The sequence below is a fragment of the Cenococcum geophilum genome, assembly GCF_001692895.1.
Source record: "Cenococcum geophilum 1.58 unplaced genomic scaffold K441scaffold_31, whole genome shotgun sequence".
Lineage (NCBI taxonomy): Eukaryota > Fungi > Ascomycota > Dothideomycetes > Gloniales > Gloniaceae > Cenococcum > Cenococcum geophilum.
Genome location: NW_027137589.1, coordinates 1,792,884 through 1,811,275, shown reverse-complemented (window position 1 = coordinate 1,811,275; position 18,392 = coordinate 1,792,884). Strand labels below are relative to the sequence as shown.

The following is an 18,392-nucleotide window of genomic DNA, read 5'->3' as shown; positions in this document are numbered from 1 at the left end:
AGAATCATAGACTTGCTGCCAACACAAAATCTCACTTACACGTCTCAGCAAACTATCTCAAGCGATCAAAGAATGCATAGATGAGCAGAAAACGTTCTAATTGACGTTAATGAAGATGCGTGGATTGTTGATTTTGGAGGAGGATGTACAGAATTCTGGATGGAGAACAGAGATAGCTGGAACAGTATAAGACTTGCAAGGTCTAGCCAAAATACTGGAGTACCTTGGTATTGAAGCACATTCGTAAGACTTAGTTGATTAAATATGTAAGACTTAAAATGGCAAAGGAGCTGGTTTTGGTTGTTGCCGCTACAGCAGTTATGGATCAGCTTCCCTTACGGGCAATATAGGTATTGATTGAGACAATGCATTCCTGGAGTAGATTATAGAGCAAGGAGGAGATACCCTCTAGTCTACAGCTCGAAAAGGACACTTCATCTTCCCCTTGCGCTCATGCTCCAGTAAAACTCCCCTTTCCAAAATACAATGGGGTATACAGCAGTCCTCCAACGCCTTCGCTAAATACAGTTACCCTATCCCTATTATCCACATTGAAGATCCAACACCCTAAGCGGAGCTGGGCCCCGTCCGTACTTTCATGACATGAATTCCATCACTTGAGACCAACCGCAGCGAGTCCAGCATTACTCCTACACTGAAATTTCTTGTGGAGCTTGTGGATCTGGCTGCGTCTTTGACTTTACATGGTATTCTCCGACACCTGCACGTCGATATCCGAAGTTGCTCTTTCCTGTTCCAAGTCGTGCTCTTGGACTTGAGATGTTAGCTGTAGGATGGGCAATAGGTCTTGTTTCTCGATTGTCCGAAGACATTCCTTGGACCTTGACGCCGTTGTCTAGTGTAGTGCTGGTGCTGGTGATGGTACTGGCTTAACGAGGTACTCCGAGTCCTTCGCCTTTTCCTGAAAGGATTGGAATTCTTGATCTAATCGGACAGCACCGTAGCGATCCGCCGGGTTTATGACAAGTAGATGCCCCATTATCAAATCCAGCAGGTCATGAATAAAAGCAGAACAGCTCTTGTGTCGATGGAGCTGGACTACCCATTCGACCACACTTTCACGGACTACAGCCTTTGTATGGGATCTGTCGACCATAGTGAAGAATTCATCATTACTGAGTTCCCGAAAGTCCGGGTTGCTGTCGGGGCATCCTCGATAGTTGGAGAAGTTTTCATGGCCTCTCGGACCTTCCAACATCCAAGTAGCAAATTCCAGAAGGATGCAAGCAAGACTCCACATATCGTAGGCGCGTGAAACAGGTTTGTGAAGTTTCAACTCTGGTGGCTCGTACGTGGGCGAAGACTTGATCTTGCTCCAATCCACGTTCGAACGGGTGTCTCTTCCATGAAATCTGCCTAACCCAAAGTCTGCAATCTTCAGGATTCCGTTTAGATCGTCCGATGCGGAGGGGGGAAACCATAGAATGTTTTCCGGCTTTATATCGCCATGACGACCATACTTCTCTTCACCTTGTTTGAGTCTAATGCTAGAGCCGGACCCCTTTCTATCCTGGATGGTGCCGGCCGCAGTACGAATCATGCATTCATGAATGTCTAAAAGGCCATTGACTAGACCAGCCATTTGATTGAGAGACCAGCGCACGGTCTCTTCATTAAAGTCTGGCTCCGTTTTCAGCCAGTAGGTTTCCAGGTTCACACCGGCGCGAGGGAGGACCAGGTGGTATTTCCCTTTCCATCGGTAGGTGGCCAGAAGATTGATTAGATGACGATGAGGTCGGTGTTGTTTTGATGCGAGAGTCTTGAAAAATTCGTTTTCCTTCTTGAAGTCCTCTTCTGGGTTATTCGTGTCGAGTTCCTTAATGGCGACATAACATCCCTAGATTTGCACTACCTCAATATTATATTACATGACTAAGGAACATACTGGCTAACTTACTTCTCCGTCGGACCGCTTCACACCCGAGAAATTGTGATGTGAGGGATGGATTTCAGCTAAGTAGACTTTGCTAGATCCTCCTCTCGAGATTACAGGGGTACGGTTGGTGAAAGGCAGCATAGCGTTGTCATCAAGGTTGTAATGGGCCCCTTCCTTGAATACGGGAGCATTCATCCACCATTGGCACTTATGAAACTCCTCAGAGTCTTCGTCTGTCCATTGTGTGATAGATTTAATCTCTTTACCACCTTTTCCTTGTAGAGCGTAGCGGTTCCCAGGCGGTTGTGGATGTCGTAGTTCGAAAGGAAAGTCTTTGTCGGAGATTTGTTCGTCTAGCAACGGGGCGATTTCATGTACCTTCTTGATATATCCGAGGGTAGCGAACAGACGTGGAGCGGATTCGCATATCGTTTTAGCCAAAGCCTTGACGCAAGCGTCAGGCGTGCTTGGAAGAACGGCCTGAAGTATAGCTGTTACCGCTTCGATTGTGATCTGTTTTTTGAGCTCGCAGTTCGGAACAAAAAACTTGTGATTGTTCTTCTTAGCACACCGTATGCGCGCTTGACGTAGGCTATTATGCAACGAGTCTGATGCTGAACCGTCCTGAGGTGTACTAGGGCTGGTACTCAGACATGATATGTCGTCGGGAGGTTCGAGGCTATGCGTTGAGACGGAAAGGCTGTCGCCATTCTGAACCGAGAGTGACGATGCAGGATGCAGAGAAACCCGGGTACGGGACGAAGCAACATTCTCTTGAGGAGTTCGAATCGACGGCAGCTCTGGAGCTGGATTCTGGATTGGGGACGTAGCGTGATGTGACGGAATAGGACGGGCAGTGACATCCTGCAAGCAGAAAGGTTAGCAGCGGCCCCGTAATGCGGCTTTCGTTTCTTTTTACCTCCTGCATCGATTTTCCGTTGTTGCGGGAGGTAGCCCTGATTGGCCAGCAAACGAGCCGCCAGAGATGCATGGCGCACGGCACTGATAACCGAGCGGTGAGTGACTAGGCTGTCCAGAAGAGCAAGAACAAATGAAGCAGGAAGGGAAATCCTTACAGGAATTAGAGAGGGGGAAGTGAAGATATACATCGTTCCTAAGAAATATGCCTGAGGAATAGCACCAGCCACAGACCGAAATCACATTATTCGCTCACGGGGCTCAGCCATGCCTTGCGGGTGTAGACAGCGTCCAAAAGTGGAGAAAACGTTCGTATCCCCGGCTACCTTCTCTGGTGCGCGCCGAGACATCTGTTCTCTACGTACATGAAGTATTCGGTCCGGTCTGCCGCCACAGGCAACGAACCTTCTCCCTTAGCCAACCTTCGTCGACTCAGCCTCTGCCGACCAGCTTCTGGCGTGCAGTTGGCATGATGGTGATGACGGAGATGGAGCACAGCCTCCTAAGGAGTGCATATTGGGCCCGCTTTCTAAATCATGTGATCTTCTTTTCTGCAGCCGCAAGCTCAGAGACTGGAGCCTGTCACCGAACACAACCCAGGACCACCAACTGGCGATCGTTAGAACCGTCAGAGGTATGGCGATTGCCGCCAGTAGCCAGGCACTTGTGGAGACTTGCATGTTCCCACTATCCGTGGTGTGCACGAATTGAGTAGAGAAAAAATTCTGGTACGAATTCAGCCTTAACACTTTTAGCCCAGCTGCTAGTAAGAAGGCTACCTTACCGTAACGATTGTGGTAGGAAGATACACAAGGCTAATCACGGTCAAAACTTTAACTGCTGCCGCATCTTTGGTACTTTTTTCCTGCAAGCTTATTAACTTATGAGCTAAGCGTTTTCAGTTTTATCATACCGTAAGCTCATGCATTGATTGGTTTTCAACCTGCGCTTCACGCCCAATGCCTTTCAATGCCACTGCATCTTCGTAACTCAGGAGATCAGAAAGCTGGACTCGGATCAGCATTTACTCTATCCGGTAATCATCTTGACTTAGAGTAAAACAATATGCACGTACAAGCTTTGTTACAGACTTTACCCTCATTTTAAGAGCTTCTCCTCGCCTCCAGTTCACCTCTATTTCCTTGGCATGCTCCTCGAGCTCTTCAATAATCGCATTAATAATGCTTCCACCGGCGGAGTACTCGTCGGGGCTGATTTTGCGTGTGTAGTCGCACATCCTTAGGGCAGTGTGTTGCATTGTCGAGAGAATTATTCCTAGCTCGGTTATCTTATCCTCAAGTTGCTTTAGCGTCTGTCGATCTATGAAACTAATTTGGAAGTCCGTAAGAGGATCAAAACTAGCCCTCTCGGATTCGACCTTCGCAAACACCAGGCGGTTGGACTAAATATCAGAGATTAGTGAATAATTGTAATGCGAATATAGAGTTCACAACGATATGCACTCGGCAACACGACCAGGAAGAGCTTAAGGGTACCATGCACCTGCTCCTTTATTTCCACTTCCATCCAAGCCATATATTCTTGCCACCCCTTCATGGCATCTAAAATAAGCAACCTTACAATATTTTGCCATGACATTGCATGCTCTTCTGTCGCCAGGGTATCAGCACAGAGTGTCAACTGCCTTTCAAAAGATTCCGATGGAGAAATAAGGAGGAAGACAGATCTATACTGCGGCGCATCAAGCATTGAGCCAGAATCATGCTCGGAACGAATAATGGGAATACGCCGGTGATACACAGCGGTCTGCCGAATGGACCATGGTGATTGCCCTTCTGTCAATTTGCGATTGTTGAGTTCGGTACGCCGCAGAACGCAGCTCGACTCTAGCTTTTAGTTAGTCACTTAATTCACCTCTGGTACAGGACCGAGTACTGCAATGGAAGAAATGAATTTAAGTTAGCGAACCAAAAATATTACTGCCATTGGCCGTAGGAGTCCGTCGCATCCTAAAACATGGAAATTCGAATTCGTTTTCCTCGCATTTTCGTCCAAATGCAAATGCACAGTTCCAAAACTCGTGAAATACGCCATATTTTTCTAAAAATCCTTTGAAAAGGCCTTGGGAAATATCTAGTGTCGTCCAAGAGCGTTGTTGTCGGATGGTGAACACTTGTAGTATGTCGTTGGTTTTCTACGAGAGCGAAGCACTTAGACATCAGTCTTTCATTTGCAAAAGGGACACTGGAATGAATGGATTTGAATTTGAATATAAAAGGGCTATATTCCGAACCGTACATTGCTGAAAGCCTCAATCTGCTCCACATCGTGTATCGTTTGGTTTTGCTTATAAATGAGAGTATCATTGCGCTCGGGTAGTCTCAACGCGGAGAGATAATTGACTTGTAGCTGAGGTCTCTGCGGATAAACTTTAAAAAGATCGGGACTTCTCCTATCGGTTCGCCGCTGCAAAGCTTCGGAGTCGTGAATGTTAAGATACGAAAGCATGGTCGTTTAATGAGCCGATATGTATTACATAAGCGAGCTATGCACAAGTGGGCTGCCTCGCTCCATGGTCGTTTAATGAGCCGATATGTATTACATAAGCGAGCTATGCACAAGTGGGCTGCCTCGGTCTTCAGGCATCGAATGGATGGCTTAGATAAAGGATAATTAAACTATTCATTTATACGGAAGATGTTTCGGATCTAAGTAGCTGGCTGAAATAATTGGTTCAAGTAAGTGGGGTAAGGCTGTTTCCGGCTCGCATCACCCGAGACCGGTGAACCTAAATGAGGCAGAGCGAGGCACCAAGGCATCAACATCCACGATCGGCTGATGGTATGGGCAGGCAGGCAGGCAACGCTCTTTCTCATCCAAAGACTCTGGAATCCCGACACTGAAACTAAATGGATAGAAACATAACACGCCACTACAATACAGTCGGCCATTGCCTCTAGCAAAATATAGTCCGACAACCAAGTATTTGCTCCTATCAATAGTTAACGTCGATAAGATAAACATGTTGTTGAGTGTTGCGTTACCTGAGTGAGCTCTGGGGGTTGTGTGTATGTTGTAGATGGATATATCTTGTACCGATTGAGTCTCAGCTATTGCAACTTGCTGATTAGCATGTCGCAAAGAGGAGTTCCTGCCAACTGCCTTACCTCGACTCGAAATTTGCTCTCCCCGGCGTCTGAAGCCCCGAAAATATCTCGCAAGACCTTCAGGAGACGCCCCTGATCAAGGAAATGCCCATCGATAACTTGGGAAGGGGTTGGGCTATATCCAGCTGACATGGGCGGTTGTATCAGTTTACGTGGCTGTTGTCACAGAGGCGATGAAGATCTGTATCAAGAAAGTACGGGGTTTTAATGAAGGTAATCGTTCGAAGTAATGTAAGGAAGAGATTGATCGCTGAGATTGAATGCTACTTTGATGGAAGATACCATTAGACCTACTTATAACAGAAAGGCATGAGCCTTGCACCTGAGATGCTACACCGAAACCCGAATCCGTATCAAGAGCCATAGCGAAAAACCTCCAATTGAAAACGCCGCAGCAGAACCAACATCGGACTTTCCGACCCATTAAATATGACAGTAAGCCGACACGAGCACCTTATGGGCTCAAAATATGCCTGAGCAGGCCGTCCTCACCGCTGACTGGAGTAGGCTACGGGGGCGCCTGCAAGGCTGTGAATGAAGGCGGAAAGGAAGAAGAAGGCAATCGAGCAAAGGGAGGTTGAGCAGGCTGTGTATACACGTCGCTCTGCATCCGTTTTGTTACGGAGCGACGGAATCCAGTTCTTCCTGCAACATCTGGGGTGAGTGGTATGGTTGGTGAAAGACAATGGTGTATGATAACCTCCTACCTTTGATAAAGCGGTGGGCGTCTCGATCACCCACTTCCCCCTTCGAACCTAGGACAAAATCTGCCTTAGAGCCTTGATGCCTTACACGGCGAAAATTAGATGTCTCAATCCATTATATCGGACTCACCTCAGCTTGCCAGGGCTGTCCAGCGAATAAGCGCGCGAGAAGTGCATAGAGCTTCGCTTTGTCAATGTATCGGGGGTCGACATATTCTTTAGCCATTTTACAAGTCTGAGCTTGAAAGATTTAACAATTATTCCGGGTAGTTGCCTTGGGCGGCAAGGCGACTGATTTATTACTACACATTATATAGACCTCGAAGAGCCGCATTTGTGAATTAAATGACTGTATGAAAAGCACGCCAGGGTCTAGAGAAGTTGAATTTATCACTGCCTCGTGAGTGGACGTCCCTTTTGTTGGATGCAGAAATGTGTTGTCCAATTTTCCATTTTCTCTCTTTTGCGTTCTTACTCATTCTTGCCTTCTTTTGCCTTGAAGTTTGATAGAACTTTCTAAATCCAGAGAATTGTATTACTCTGATCAATTGGCTGTAAAGCTCCGATGGCCAGCCAGAGCGCCTTTGGCGCCTAATCTCTCGTATTCGTGGCTATCACTTTTGCTTGACAATCTGGACGAAAGAATAAGAGCCACGCTTCTCGGCAGGCTGGAGCTCCGCGAATTGTTTGGATTGATCCTCGGGTTGTAAACAGACTGTAGGCTTTTGTATTACATCGATCAATTGGGTTTTCTGGCTGCTCCGGCTCTGCTCTCATATGCTTTTCTAGCATACGATTGTGCCGGAGAAACCAAGGAAATGAGGTACAGTGATAGCCTACATATCTAGGTCTTCTAAGAAAACCGAAACGGACCACGGCTGTCCTACCGCTAGAGCCGTTTTTGTACCTCTGCCACCAGATCAGCCTTCTCAATCAAAACACCTTCCTTCTCCGGGTGACCGTCAGGGAGCCCAAAGACTTTGATCTTGAGTTTACCGGCCGCCAACTCATCTTAACCCAGAATAACAGCAAGCGGCACATCCTCAGCCGACTTGAACTGTTGGGCAAGCTTTGGCCTTGCTTTAGCAGAAAAGCCAGCCCGTATGCCAGCGTCCCACAACTGACCGCATATATGAAGTCGATCGGGAGGAAGACCATCGAAGTCTTTGCCTGCTCCAAAAGCCATCACATACACGTCAATCTCCTGTATTGGCAGGGTCGCTTCTCGCTCGCGTTGTGCCTTCAGAATTGTAAAGATGCGATCCGCTCCAAACGAAATACCGACACATGGAATGGGCGTTTGCCAAAAATACCCACCAAATTGTCATAACGTCCGCCTGCACCGATGCTTCCCACCTGGGTAGCCTGACCATTGCCGCTGGCTTGCTTTCCAGGAGCTTGTGTCTCCCTAGGTGTGTGGAGAACTTCAAAGATCAACGAGGTATAATAGTCAAGTCCTTGAGCCAACGAAAGATCAAAGGAGATGCTATTTGAAATGCCAAAGGCCTCTAAGTAAGACAGCAACAGCTCAATGTCCTCGATGCCTGCCTTGACGTCCTGGTCTGCAACGAGTGATGGATTAGACTTTAGAAAATCCAATATGTCGCGAACAGCACCGTTGTGTTTAACGTATTCGCCGATTTGATCAGCCACCTCGTTAGGTAGAGCCTTTTCCTCGGTCATTTCTTTCTTAATGTCAAGCCAAGACAGTTTGTCGAGCTTGTCGACAGCTCAGCTGATGGTACGGATTTGTCGATCTGAAACGGATATCCTTGCCACTACCTTGCCACCTTGACTCGGTCACCGACTCAGCTACCCTTCCCATGTATATATATAGAGGCCCTAGAGCCACATTCAATAGACAGACTTCTCATTCTTGACCTGCGCACGGACCTCCAATCGACAGGATTTTGTCCTGCGGCACACCGGCTACAATAAATATTCCGTCAAGAATTCGCTTGATTCAGCTTAATTGTGATACCCAGCTTAGGGGCCTTAAAGACTTCTGTAGTGATGCGGAGGACTTTGGAGTCGGGTATCATAGGCAGGGATGCACATAATCACCGTAATCATAATCAGGCTATAGATTTTAATTCTTATAAAATCACCGCACCTGATTCTAATTGATTATATTGATTATATTGATTACATACTAATTTCCTAATTAGGATTAGATTGATCCTGGCTTGAGAGAGGCTCTACGAGTTGTACTTACTACTTAATTCTCTCATCCACCTACTGCCTTATTTGCTTACTTATTGCTTACCGCGTTTCTTCCCGCATTGCCGCTCGTCGTTTTATCAATAGATTCCTTGAGGTTGATAGCTTTGACGGCTACATCTACTGTCGCGAAGCCTCCCGACTTAACGATCTGTTGAAGCCAGCTTTTTAAACACTTAGATTGCTCTACCACCGTTGCTCTAAGCCTTAATCGCTCCCATAATATTATTCGCCGAGCGCCTAAGAAGACGCGTTCTGCTTTAGCTGATATAGCCGGTATAGAGAGGATATTAATAGCCATTTATAAGAGGCGTGGGTACTCTGCGCGTTAAGTTAATTTAAGCCACTAGCTAAGGGAGGATGTGGTAATCGTTTATAGAGGCTTTGCCTACTATAGAGTTAGAATAGATAACATTATAAAGAGAAGGTGTACTCACAACAATAAACCGTTTAAATTTATCTTCTTTAGAGGTTCGTTTAAGTTAATCTAAATACTTCTATCGGAGGTAGGTGTTTGTAATAAGATTAGGATTAATTAGCTAACACTTATTGCCATCAATTAGCCTATACTTATATTCCTTCTGCCAAAGCTTTTATGCGGCTTTAATTACTTAGTTAATTGTACCTTTATTGCAAAGTTCTAGTAGCCTCTAGTAATTATTTAGATACTATTTTCGAAGCGTTGGGTTAAGGAGTAAGGCAGCGGCGTACGCAGGAGTCTAATCTGTTAAGCTATAGTACTTATTAAAAGCAAGCCATATAGTAAGAAGAGACGCTAAGAGATTCTGATTAAAGGCGTGCTCTTCCTGCTTACTTTTGATGTAATCTATAAGGAAATCCATGCTCTGTAGAACCTTATTAAATGTAGTTTAATCGCCTTCCATAGACTTTATGGCGTCTTTAAAAGGCTTTAAGATTGCGATCGTCTTGTGGATAGTGTCCCACTTATCGCGACTGAGCTCATTCTTATATAGATTACTGAAGTTCTTATTAATAAAGACTTGAATTGAGCTCTTAAGCTCCATTGCTAACTCTAGCATGGTAAGCCACGAGTTCCACCTTATATTATTGTCGCGCGATATTATCTTATAGGCGAGCTTTAGGAAGGCTTAATATTATTCCGGCGAAGCTCTAAGCTAAACGGCTATATTATAGATCTTGCCCAAAGCTCCCATTTTTTGCCACTTAGCCTACGTGGCTTTATCTTAATTATATTTATATTCCGACTTAATATAAAGCCTCTGCTCTTTAGCCTAGAGTTCCTCTATGGCTTATACTGCGAGCTCCACAGCCTCTTTATCTTTGGTAAAAAGGAAGGCTTATACTGCGAGATTGATAATATAGCTAATGCAGCGAATTCGGTGGTAAACGGTAATCCAGGAAGGGAAGCGCTTTTATAGAATTCGACAGAGCTTATTATTGCTGCCGTGGTTATCACCTATATTTAGTATAGTTAGTAGAGAGCTTAATAGTAGTAGAGATAGAGAATAGAAATCTACTAGTAATATAGCTAATCTGCTTTACGTTAATCTTATACTCCTTAAGCACCTTAATAAGTACCTCTGCCTATTGCTTACTACTGTGGCTTTCCTTATACTCTCGCAGAGTAAGTATTACCTTTAAGAGTTGCCCAGCTTCGTTAATAAAGTAAACTATTACTACTTAAAAAGCTGTTTTATTTAGCGCTATCTAATAGTTAATTATAAAGTAAAGCTTTAAGAGAGCTATAGAGAGCTTCTTCCTAATAAGATCTTTGTAAACTACAAATGTTACGGACGCTTTAAGTACGATGTTACGACTACTTGGAGAAGAGTCGGAAGAAGCTAGTTGGTTAATATAGGCACGGTCCAGAATAGAACCCGTAGAACCATGTGACGAAAAATAGTAAGTAAGGTCACATAATGTGATCTGTGTAATCTATATAATCTGCAAGATCTATAATAGAGCGAATAGAGCAGACAGAGCAGATAGAGCAACGACTTTCTTAGGAGTACGGTTATATATTTAAGGACCCTTAGTCCCTACCTAAATAGTTTCTTCCTCGTAGTAATTCTTAGAATATAATTAGAGTTAATCTATTAGGCAACCACTTCACTAGTTATTATTACGTTATTAACTTAATTTACTTTACCTATATACCTAGCCCAATAATAAACCTACCGTAGTACCTACTATAAGGTTCCGTTACACAATTACTACCTAGTTATAATAACAAATATAGAAGTTAAATAACATACCACTAAAAGCAGCCACCATAACGCCATCGACGGCGGCAACTACTTCAAGATTAGGTAACAACACTAGTATAGCAGACACTAACTTATAACAGCCTATAACAGTAGGGCAATTATAAGAAATAGTTAACTAACTAATGGAAAATAATGCGGCACTTAAACAAATGTAAGAGGCCAGCCTGACCGGAACGTATGATTATCTAATTAACAGTATCACCGGTAAGTAGAAGGTAAGTCGAAGGTAAATAGAAGGTAAGTTAAAGGTAGAATAAGTTTTATGTATTAAAGGACAAATGCTTCTAACTACTTCTATTTAGAGACTAATCGCTAGTTCTTCTCTAGAGGAGAACTAGCTCCCTATATAATCTTTCTAAGACGCTAGTAAAACCCTTTACCCCTTATCTATCTAACCATATCTTCTAGGACGTAGATGGAATATAGGTAAGACCTCCTTCTAAAATATAGATAAGACCTCCTTCTAGAACATAGATAAGACCTTCTTCTGTCTTATCTAATATATACCTTTTGGGGAATTCCGTTATAATTGCCTCCCCTTTAAGGGTCTTGGTCCTCTAAGACTTCGCCTCTACTAAGCTTTTATAAAGTTCCGGCTAAAACTACTAGGGAAATTCTTAGTGGAAAGATACTTTATAATGCGGCTTATAGCTAGTTCTTTACTAGCGTAGAACCTTACTTTGTCCTTAGTTCCTCTGCTCTTTTCCTACTATAGTTCCCTATAATGCCTTTATAATAGAACTAAAATAATAATAATAAAAATTAGATGGGATTTACCTTTCTTATTATAAGAGTTTGTTATAAGTTAATCTAGAGGTTGTCCTATGCAACGCGTCTATAAGCCACTATCCCCATTTACCTAAAATAGATTCTAATAATAACGTCTTTATTTTAATTTTCTTCTAGTTTATAAGCTGTTGCCTTTTACGCGTCTTTTTATTAATAACACTATTTGTCTTATCTTTTAGCAGACTGTTTCCTCTATATCTCCGCTTTTAGCTTCTATATTTTTAGCTGTTCTTTTATAGCTGCTTTATTCTCTTCTCGTAACACGTCTATAAGTAATAGGATCCCTACCTCATCTTCTTATAATAATGCTGACTTCTTAGAGTATTCTCTTACAATGGCTTATGGTCCCTAGACCGGCGGCAGTATTATTAATCTCCTAGTGACGCCTTAGATAGCGTCTGTTGCTCCTATAGTAGTTTCCCTAAAATACTGTTGTTGCTGCGTTTATGCTTTTACGCAGGATCCTTCCTATATTTATAAGATGCCTTGCTTTAGCAAAAATAAATCTAAGTACTCCTATTATTGTAGTAGGAGAAAGACCTACGTCCCGATATTTCCTATTCCGTCCTATTCTAGATTTCGCTAATTATGCTAGATCCCCGCTGTCTATGCGTATGAGACTTATAGGCTCTAACGCGCTATCTAAGATTTCCGCTAATATCCTAATAGTAATAGGCGGGGACAGAAGGTATCTTCCCTTACTTATAGACTCTTTAATTCCATAAGGGTTTCTACTGCTATAGAGACGCAACGTTCTCGGATATATAGTGTTTAGGAGCGTATATGCGAATAGCTCGTCCTTATTAATAATAACATTCGTACTCTTACGCGGGCTACTCTAGCTAGGTAAGTTTCTCTAGTGACTTGCTTAGGAACTATGCTAACTCCTTTAGCCAATATCTCTCTAATCCCTACTTAGACGCCGATTTGGAACCTGGGGATACTAAGGATAGCAACGAAGGTTAAGATAAACATTCTCCTTGCTAATCTCCCGCCTGTGCTAGTCCTTTTAGTACCTATCGTTCTAAGAAGAATGTTAGTGGAAGTGCTAATGCTTCTAGGGATGGAGGAGCTAATAATACCGTTAATAATGACGTTAAGATGGAAGAGGAGGCTCCTATTACTACTACTGGTGTTTAAGTTGTTACCTAGCTCTTTCCTTCTTATAAAATAGCTTTATATAGTGCCTCTTAGGTGCCTCTAGGATGCCCTATTATTAGGAATTAACTTTATACTTTGGGGATGCCTTTATTCTAAGCTTTAGTAATAATCTATATAAACGCAGTGCACTACTATAATCCCCATATATAATAAACGGGTGGTGTTCCTATAGGTGCCTTATAATTCCTTAAAATTTCTAATTCTTCATAGGCTGTCCTTTTGCTCCTCTTTATACTATTAACTCTACTGCGTATCTCCGGTGCTAGGCCGGATACTCTCCTTTTATCCCTAGGGGATCTTGCTAAATCCCTAAGGCCACTTCTTATAGTGCTACTACTCCTTCTTGTATAGCGTCTTCTTTAAACAGTATCCCTAGTGGTTCTTCTGTAGATCCCTATAGGCTTCCTTTTATAGGATTCTAGGATCCCTATTATAATGGCGAAACGTTTCCGTTCTTAATGCCTATACTTAATCCTATAGTTTTAATTTGCGGGGTCTTCCCTATTGCTTTACCTATAGTATATCCGGAACCATTTCTAAGTCTTTACCTTTAGTTCTTAGGAAGGTTTTAATTGTGGTATTATATCCCGGCCAAAGGTACTCCTTAGGTTCCTAACTATTATACGCCTAGGAGTATCCTTCCTAATGAACTAAAAATTCGCGCTTCTTCTAGCGCTATCTTTAGTCTAGAATGTCTTCTATATTCCATTTCAGTTCCCTATTAATTTTGCTAAGTAGGGGCGGTTCCGTACTATCTCTTCTCTAGTATAGCTCTAGTAAGGAAACATGAAATGTGGGATGTATTAGATAAGATTTCAGTAATTCCAATTTGTAGGCTTAGTTTCCTTTAGTTTTCTTAACTATTTTAAAGGGTCTAAGCTACTGGTAATCTAGCTTCTTCTTAATACGTTTTGTTTGGATATTTTTTATAAATAGTAAGACTTCGTCTCCTATCTCGAATTCTTTTAGTATATGTTTTTTATTATAGTACCTTTTTTGCACAGCCTGGGCGTCTAGTAAGTGCTTTTTAAGTTCCTCTCTACGAATTCTTATTTGCTTAATTCTTTCGGACGCTGCTGGTGCCTCTCTTTTAGGAATAATATCCTTAACGTTCTAGGGGTTATTTGCTTTTACCCCAAATAATACTTTATAAGGGGTTATTTTTGTGCTACTATAGATACTTATGTTATACACGTACTGCGTTAGAGCTAACTATAATGTCCAATTATCCTATTAATAATTAATATAGCAGCGGAGGTAGTGTTCTAACAACGCATTTAGACGCTCTATTTGCCCGTCTGTTTATAGGTAGAAGGCAGTGCTTATCCTTTGCTGTATTTTTAATAAAAGATAGAATAAAGACCAAAATGCACTATTAAATACGGTGCCTCTATTAGATATAATTCCCCTTAGTATACTAAATAAGAGCCACCGTTTTAAAAACAGGTCTGCTAGTTCTGCTACTATAATTGTTGTTATAATAGCAAAGTATCCTGAAAACTTTATATACCTATTAATGATTACTAGGATAGTGTTAGCAACCTCTCTAGTTTTTGTCTTGGTAGGGGGTAAGCCTATAATAAAATCTATTATTAATTCTAATATGGGTCCCTGCGGAATAGGAAGCACTAATAACTCGCTATATAGGCGATGCCTGGATATCTGTATCCTTTAGCATATATTATACCTTAATATATAGTCCTTAACCTCTTCAGACATTCCGTCTTAAAAGTATTTCCTTTAAACAGCCTTAAGGGTTCTGTTGGCACCATAGTGACCCCTAAGAGGGTTATTATAAAAGACCTTTAGAATTTCGTCTTAAATCGCTTGGTCCTTTGGGATATATGTAGCACCCTTAAAGCGCAATAGACCCTTTTAGTCTTACTACTATAGCTTCTTAGTGACTCCGGCCAAGTTGGTCTCTACTATATCTTTCTACCTCTCCCTAGAGGCGAAGGCGTTCCTTTGTTAAGCTTAAAAAAGAAAATCCGGAAAGGTTTCGTATAGATCACTTGCTTCCGTTTTACCTGCCGCTATTACGGACTTAAGGCGTAGCACGAGACGTTTTAAACCATTAGTACTAGTAGATTCTCCTGCCGTTATACAGTATACTACGCTGCGGATAGGCATCTCGCCTATCCCCCTTAGATTTAAGAACTTGCAGCTAATACGCCGTTAAGTTAAAGGTGCCGCGATACCTCTAGCATATCCTATAGAATTCTTGCTAATTCTAGGGTATACCAACTTTATAATGTCTACTTGGTCTATAACCTGGTTTGTGACTATATCCTACGGCTCTATAATTATATTACTTTGTAGCTGCATCGCCGGGACCTCTACCCTACTATAAAATTCTGTAGTTCTAGGGAAAGAGTCTTCTTTCTTCCTAAGCAAATTTTGTAATATAGGGATTATTTCCCCTGTACTGTCTTAGATCCTCCCTATCTTATAATCTAGACGTCTTAATAACCCATTAGCAGGATTTATCTTTCCTAGGCAGTACGTAATCTTAAAATTATATTATAATAGTGCCTCTGCCTACCTAGCTTGTTAACCGCTTAACACCTTTATAGTTATAAAGTATTCCAGGTTATTATAGTCTGTAAGGATTTTAATAGGATAATTGCTTCCTATATAATAATATCACCAGTGCTTTATTACTGCAATTATTATAAGCAGCTCCTGGTCGTGCGTTATATAACGCTGCTCTATAGGGGTTATTTTCCTTAACTAAAACGCCATAGGATGCCATTTTCCATCTTTTAATTAAGATATAATTGCCCCTAGGGTAAAGCCGGATGTATCCGTTTTGAGGTGTATACGTAGCTCCTAGTAGAAGTGTATTAGGATAGGCGCCGATATAAATAAATCCTTTAACCGGTCTATAGCCTGCTTAGCAGCTTCCCTAAATATAAAGGGTTCTAACTTCCTGCCATTCTTAAATCCTTTTAGTAGATCGGTAATTGGGAGTATTACTTATAAGTAGTAAATAATGAACGTTTAGTAGAAGTTCGCCGTGCCTAAGAAAACCTGTACTTCTCTAAATATCGTGGGGTAGGGCCATTCCCTAATAGCGTCTACCTGACTTTTCTCTATTAATACTCCGTTAACGCTAATAATAAAGCCTAAAAAATTAATGCTAGTAGTATAGAATGTGCACTTTTTTAGGTTTATATAGAGCTCGTATTCCCGTAGTCTTTCTAGTACCATTTACACGTAGTGCGTATGTGCTTCATAGTTATTAGAGTAGACTATAATGTCATTAAGGTAGACTATATATATCGTGTCCAACAAGCCTAATAATGCCTTATTAATATAGGCCTGAAATGTCGCTAGTACGTTAGTGAGTCTAAATGGCATTACTAGGTACTTGAAGTGGCCGTACCATATTTAGAACGCCGTTTTCCACTCATCGCCGGCTTTAATCCAAATTCGATGGTATATATCTTTTAGATCCAATTTTGTAAATATCTTTACGCCTAATAGCCTGTTAATAAGCTCCCCTATTAAGGGTAATAGGTAGCGATTTTTTATAGTAATCTTATTTAGCGCCCGATAGTTAATATAGAGGCGAAGGGTCCCGTCCTTTTTAGGTATAAATATAATCGGCGCCCCTGCCGGGCTTGTAGAGGGCCGAATCTATTCTCTCTAAAGATTATCCACTATATATTAATATAGTACCGCCAGCTTATTTTCTGATAGGTTATATAGCAGTCTAAAAGGAGGTTGTTTATCCCCTATATCTATCTTATACTTAACTAATATAGGGTCGGGTAAGGTTTGTATAGCCTCTTTACTAGAAATATCCTCTAAGTCCGTATATTCCTATAGAATCTCTGGTTCCTCAATTATATATAGCCGGACATCCGAAAATAAATATCCCGTATCCCCGTTCTTAGTATTAAGAGTAGCATATATAGTATATACCTACCCTTCTTCTTGCACATGGTTTAAGAAAGTCTCTTAATCTTTAACTATAATGCGTGGTTAAGACTTCCGATGTTAATATAAGGCTAAAGGCTAATTAATATCCGGATTAACTTAGCGAAGTTATGGGTATCCTAAAATAAGGTTATACCCCTTGATTTCTGCGGCATAGAAGCGCATCTCCTGCGTGTCCTATAGACTATCACAGTCCTAGCTAGCCACGGAAAAAGCCTATTCCCCGTAGTATAGAATCCGGTGGCCTCCGATACTTCAAACGGTGCGCACCTATAAGCCGCTAAGGTCCAAATCTAATTCTTTTACTAGTAATTAAGAAATGAACCCTATACTCGCGCCGCTATTTATAAGGCAGTCTCACGTTACCTATTTATTATTGACTTAAATAGAGACAGGAATAACTATGCGGTAGTTTACTCCCTTCTTCTCTTGCTAGCCTAGTATAAGGGAGTAAAGATCTACTAGGCTGTCTCTTTTCCTAATTAGGCCGACTCTTACTTCTTCTACTAGCAGAAGCGGCTTATATAGCCCTTCTTACCGCAGTTATAATAGGTACGTGTCTCCCGGTTCCCCTTCTACGAATTAGATCTCTGCCTATTATTATTTTAGGGTTAACTAGCGTTGCTCTAGGGCTACAAGGCCTACTCGCGTTATCCTTCCGTAGAGCGGTTAGGTTGGAATCTACCCCTATTATTAAAGCTAGGTCTAGTCCTACACTCTTTATTATTAGCGTCTTATTCCTTTTGCTTACCTAGATAGTCTCTTTTAGCACTCTTAATCCAAGTAGCTTTAGAGATAAGCTTTTCTTAAGAGGTAGGAATTTCGCCCTTCTCTTATATAGCCTATTGAATCTTAGGTTATAGCTTAGTAAGTAACTAGTGAAGTTATATAGCGTCATCCTATAGATCTGAGTAGGGTATATTATCTTTTAGTTCTTCTAAGTAGTTTACAAACTAGACCACAGTCTAACTATCCCGCTATTTAGCGTTGTGGTATTGCTAGTTATAGTCTATCCCTTAATTAGTAGGGTTTTAGACCTAATTAACCAACTAGGTCCTAAGTTTGCTAAATTTAAGGGGTATAGTAAGTTTCTTCTTATAGCGTGTCTATAAACTCTTAACGGTGCTACGTAGGAAGGTAGAAGTAATTAGTGTCTAATTATACTTGTTAGAGTAACGTTTCGGATCCAGCCGAAACTTAGTTTCACATTGTTGGATAAAATAATTGCAGTTCTAAAGACTATTACTATAGTACTTATTAGGTTCCTTTATACGGAATTTAGGTTTTTCTAATATCACAGTATAGTATAGCGTTACCCCTTTAAGTCCGCTTCGTGTCTAGGGTATCTATGCTTCCCCTAATTATCCTTACAATTGTTCTTAGT

General features: G+C 41.8%; 4 protein-coding genes across 4 annotated transcripts; all 4 read right to left on the bottom strand.

Moving 5' to 3' along the window:
* Window positions 1-856: 856 nt before the first annotated feature.
* On the bottom strand, window positions 857-2,563 carry K441DRAFT_569925 (kinase-like protein; the record flags this gene model as incomplete). Its single annotated transcript, XM_067643886.1, has 2 exons — window positions 857-1,858; window positions 1,919-2,563. Coding segments are annotated over 2 exons (1,647 nt in total), but the record flags the coding sequence as incomplete, so codon positions are not given.
* A 532-nt stretch (window positions 2,564-3,095) lies between these two features.
* On the bottom strand, window positions 3,096-4,961 carry K441DRAFT_726555 (uncharacterized protein; the record flags this gene model as incomplete). The annotated part of the gene is made up of 6 exons (XM_067654146.1): window positions 3,096-3,540; window positions 3,600-3,680; window positions 3,729-3,821; window positions 3,891-4,217; window positions 4,289-4,662; window positions 4,745-4,961. Coding segments are annotated over 6 exons (1,404 nt in total), but the record flags the coding sequence as incomplete, so codon positions are not given.
* A 629-nt stretch (window positions 4,962-5,590) lies between these two features.
* Window positions 5,591-6,570, bottom strand: K441DRAFT_178347 (uncharacterized protein). Its single transcript, XM_067640356.1, has 4 exons — window positions 6,226-6,570; window positions 5,944-6,068; window positions 5,821-5,886; window positions 5,591-5,768 (listed from the first exon to the last, which is right to left on the bottom strand). The coding sequence occupies exons 1-4, from the start codon at window positions 6,365-6,367 to the stop codon at window positions 5,733-5,735; spliced, it is 369 nt and encodes a 122-aa protein (XP_067502214.1). The 5' UTR covers window positions 6,368-6,570; the 3' UTR covers window positions 5,591-5,732.
* Window positions 6,571-7,536: 966 nt separating this feature from the next.
* On the bottom strand, window positions 7,537-8,689 carry K441DRAFT_726547 (uncharacterized protein; the record flags this gene model as incomplete). Its single annotated transcript, XM_067654145.1, has 5 exons — window positions 7,537-7,625; window positions 7,665-7,913; window positions 7,961-8,003; window positions 8,073-8,377; window positions 8,629-8,689. The coding sequence occupies 5 exons, from the start codon at window positions 8,687-8,689 to the stop codon at window positions 7,537-7,539; spliced, it is 747 nt and encodes a 248-aa protein (XP_067502213.1).
* Window positions 8,690-18,392: the final 9,703 nt, after the last annotated feature.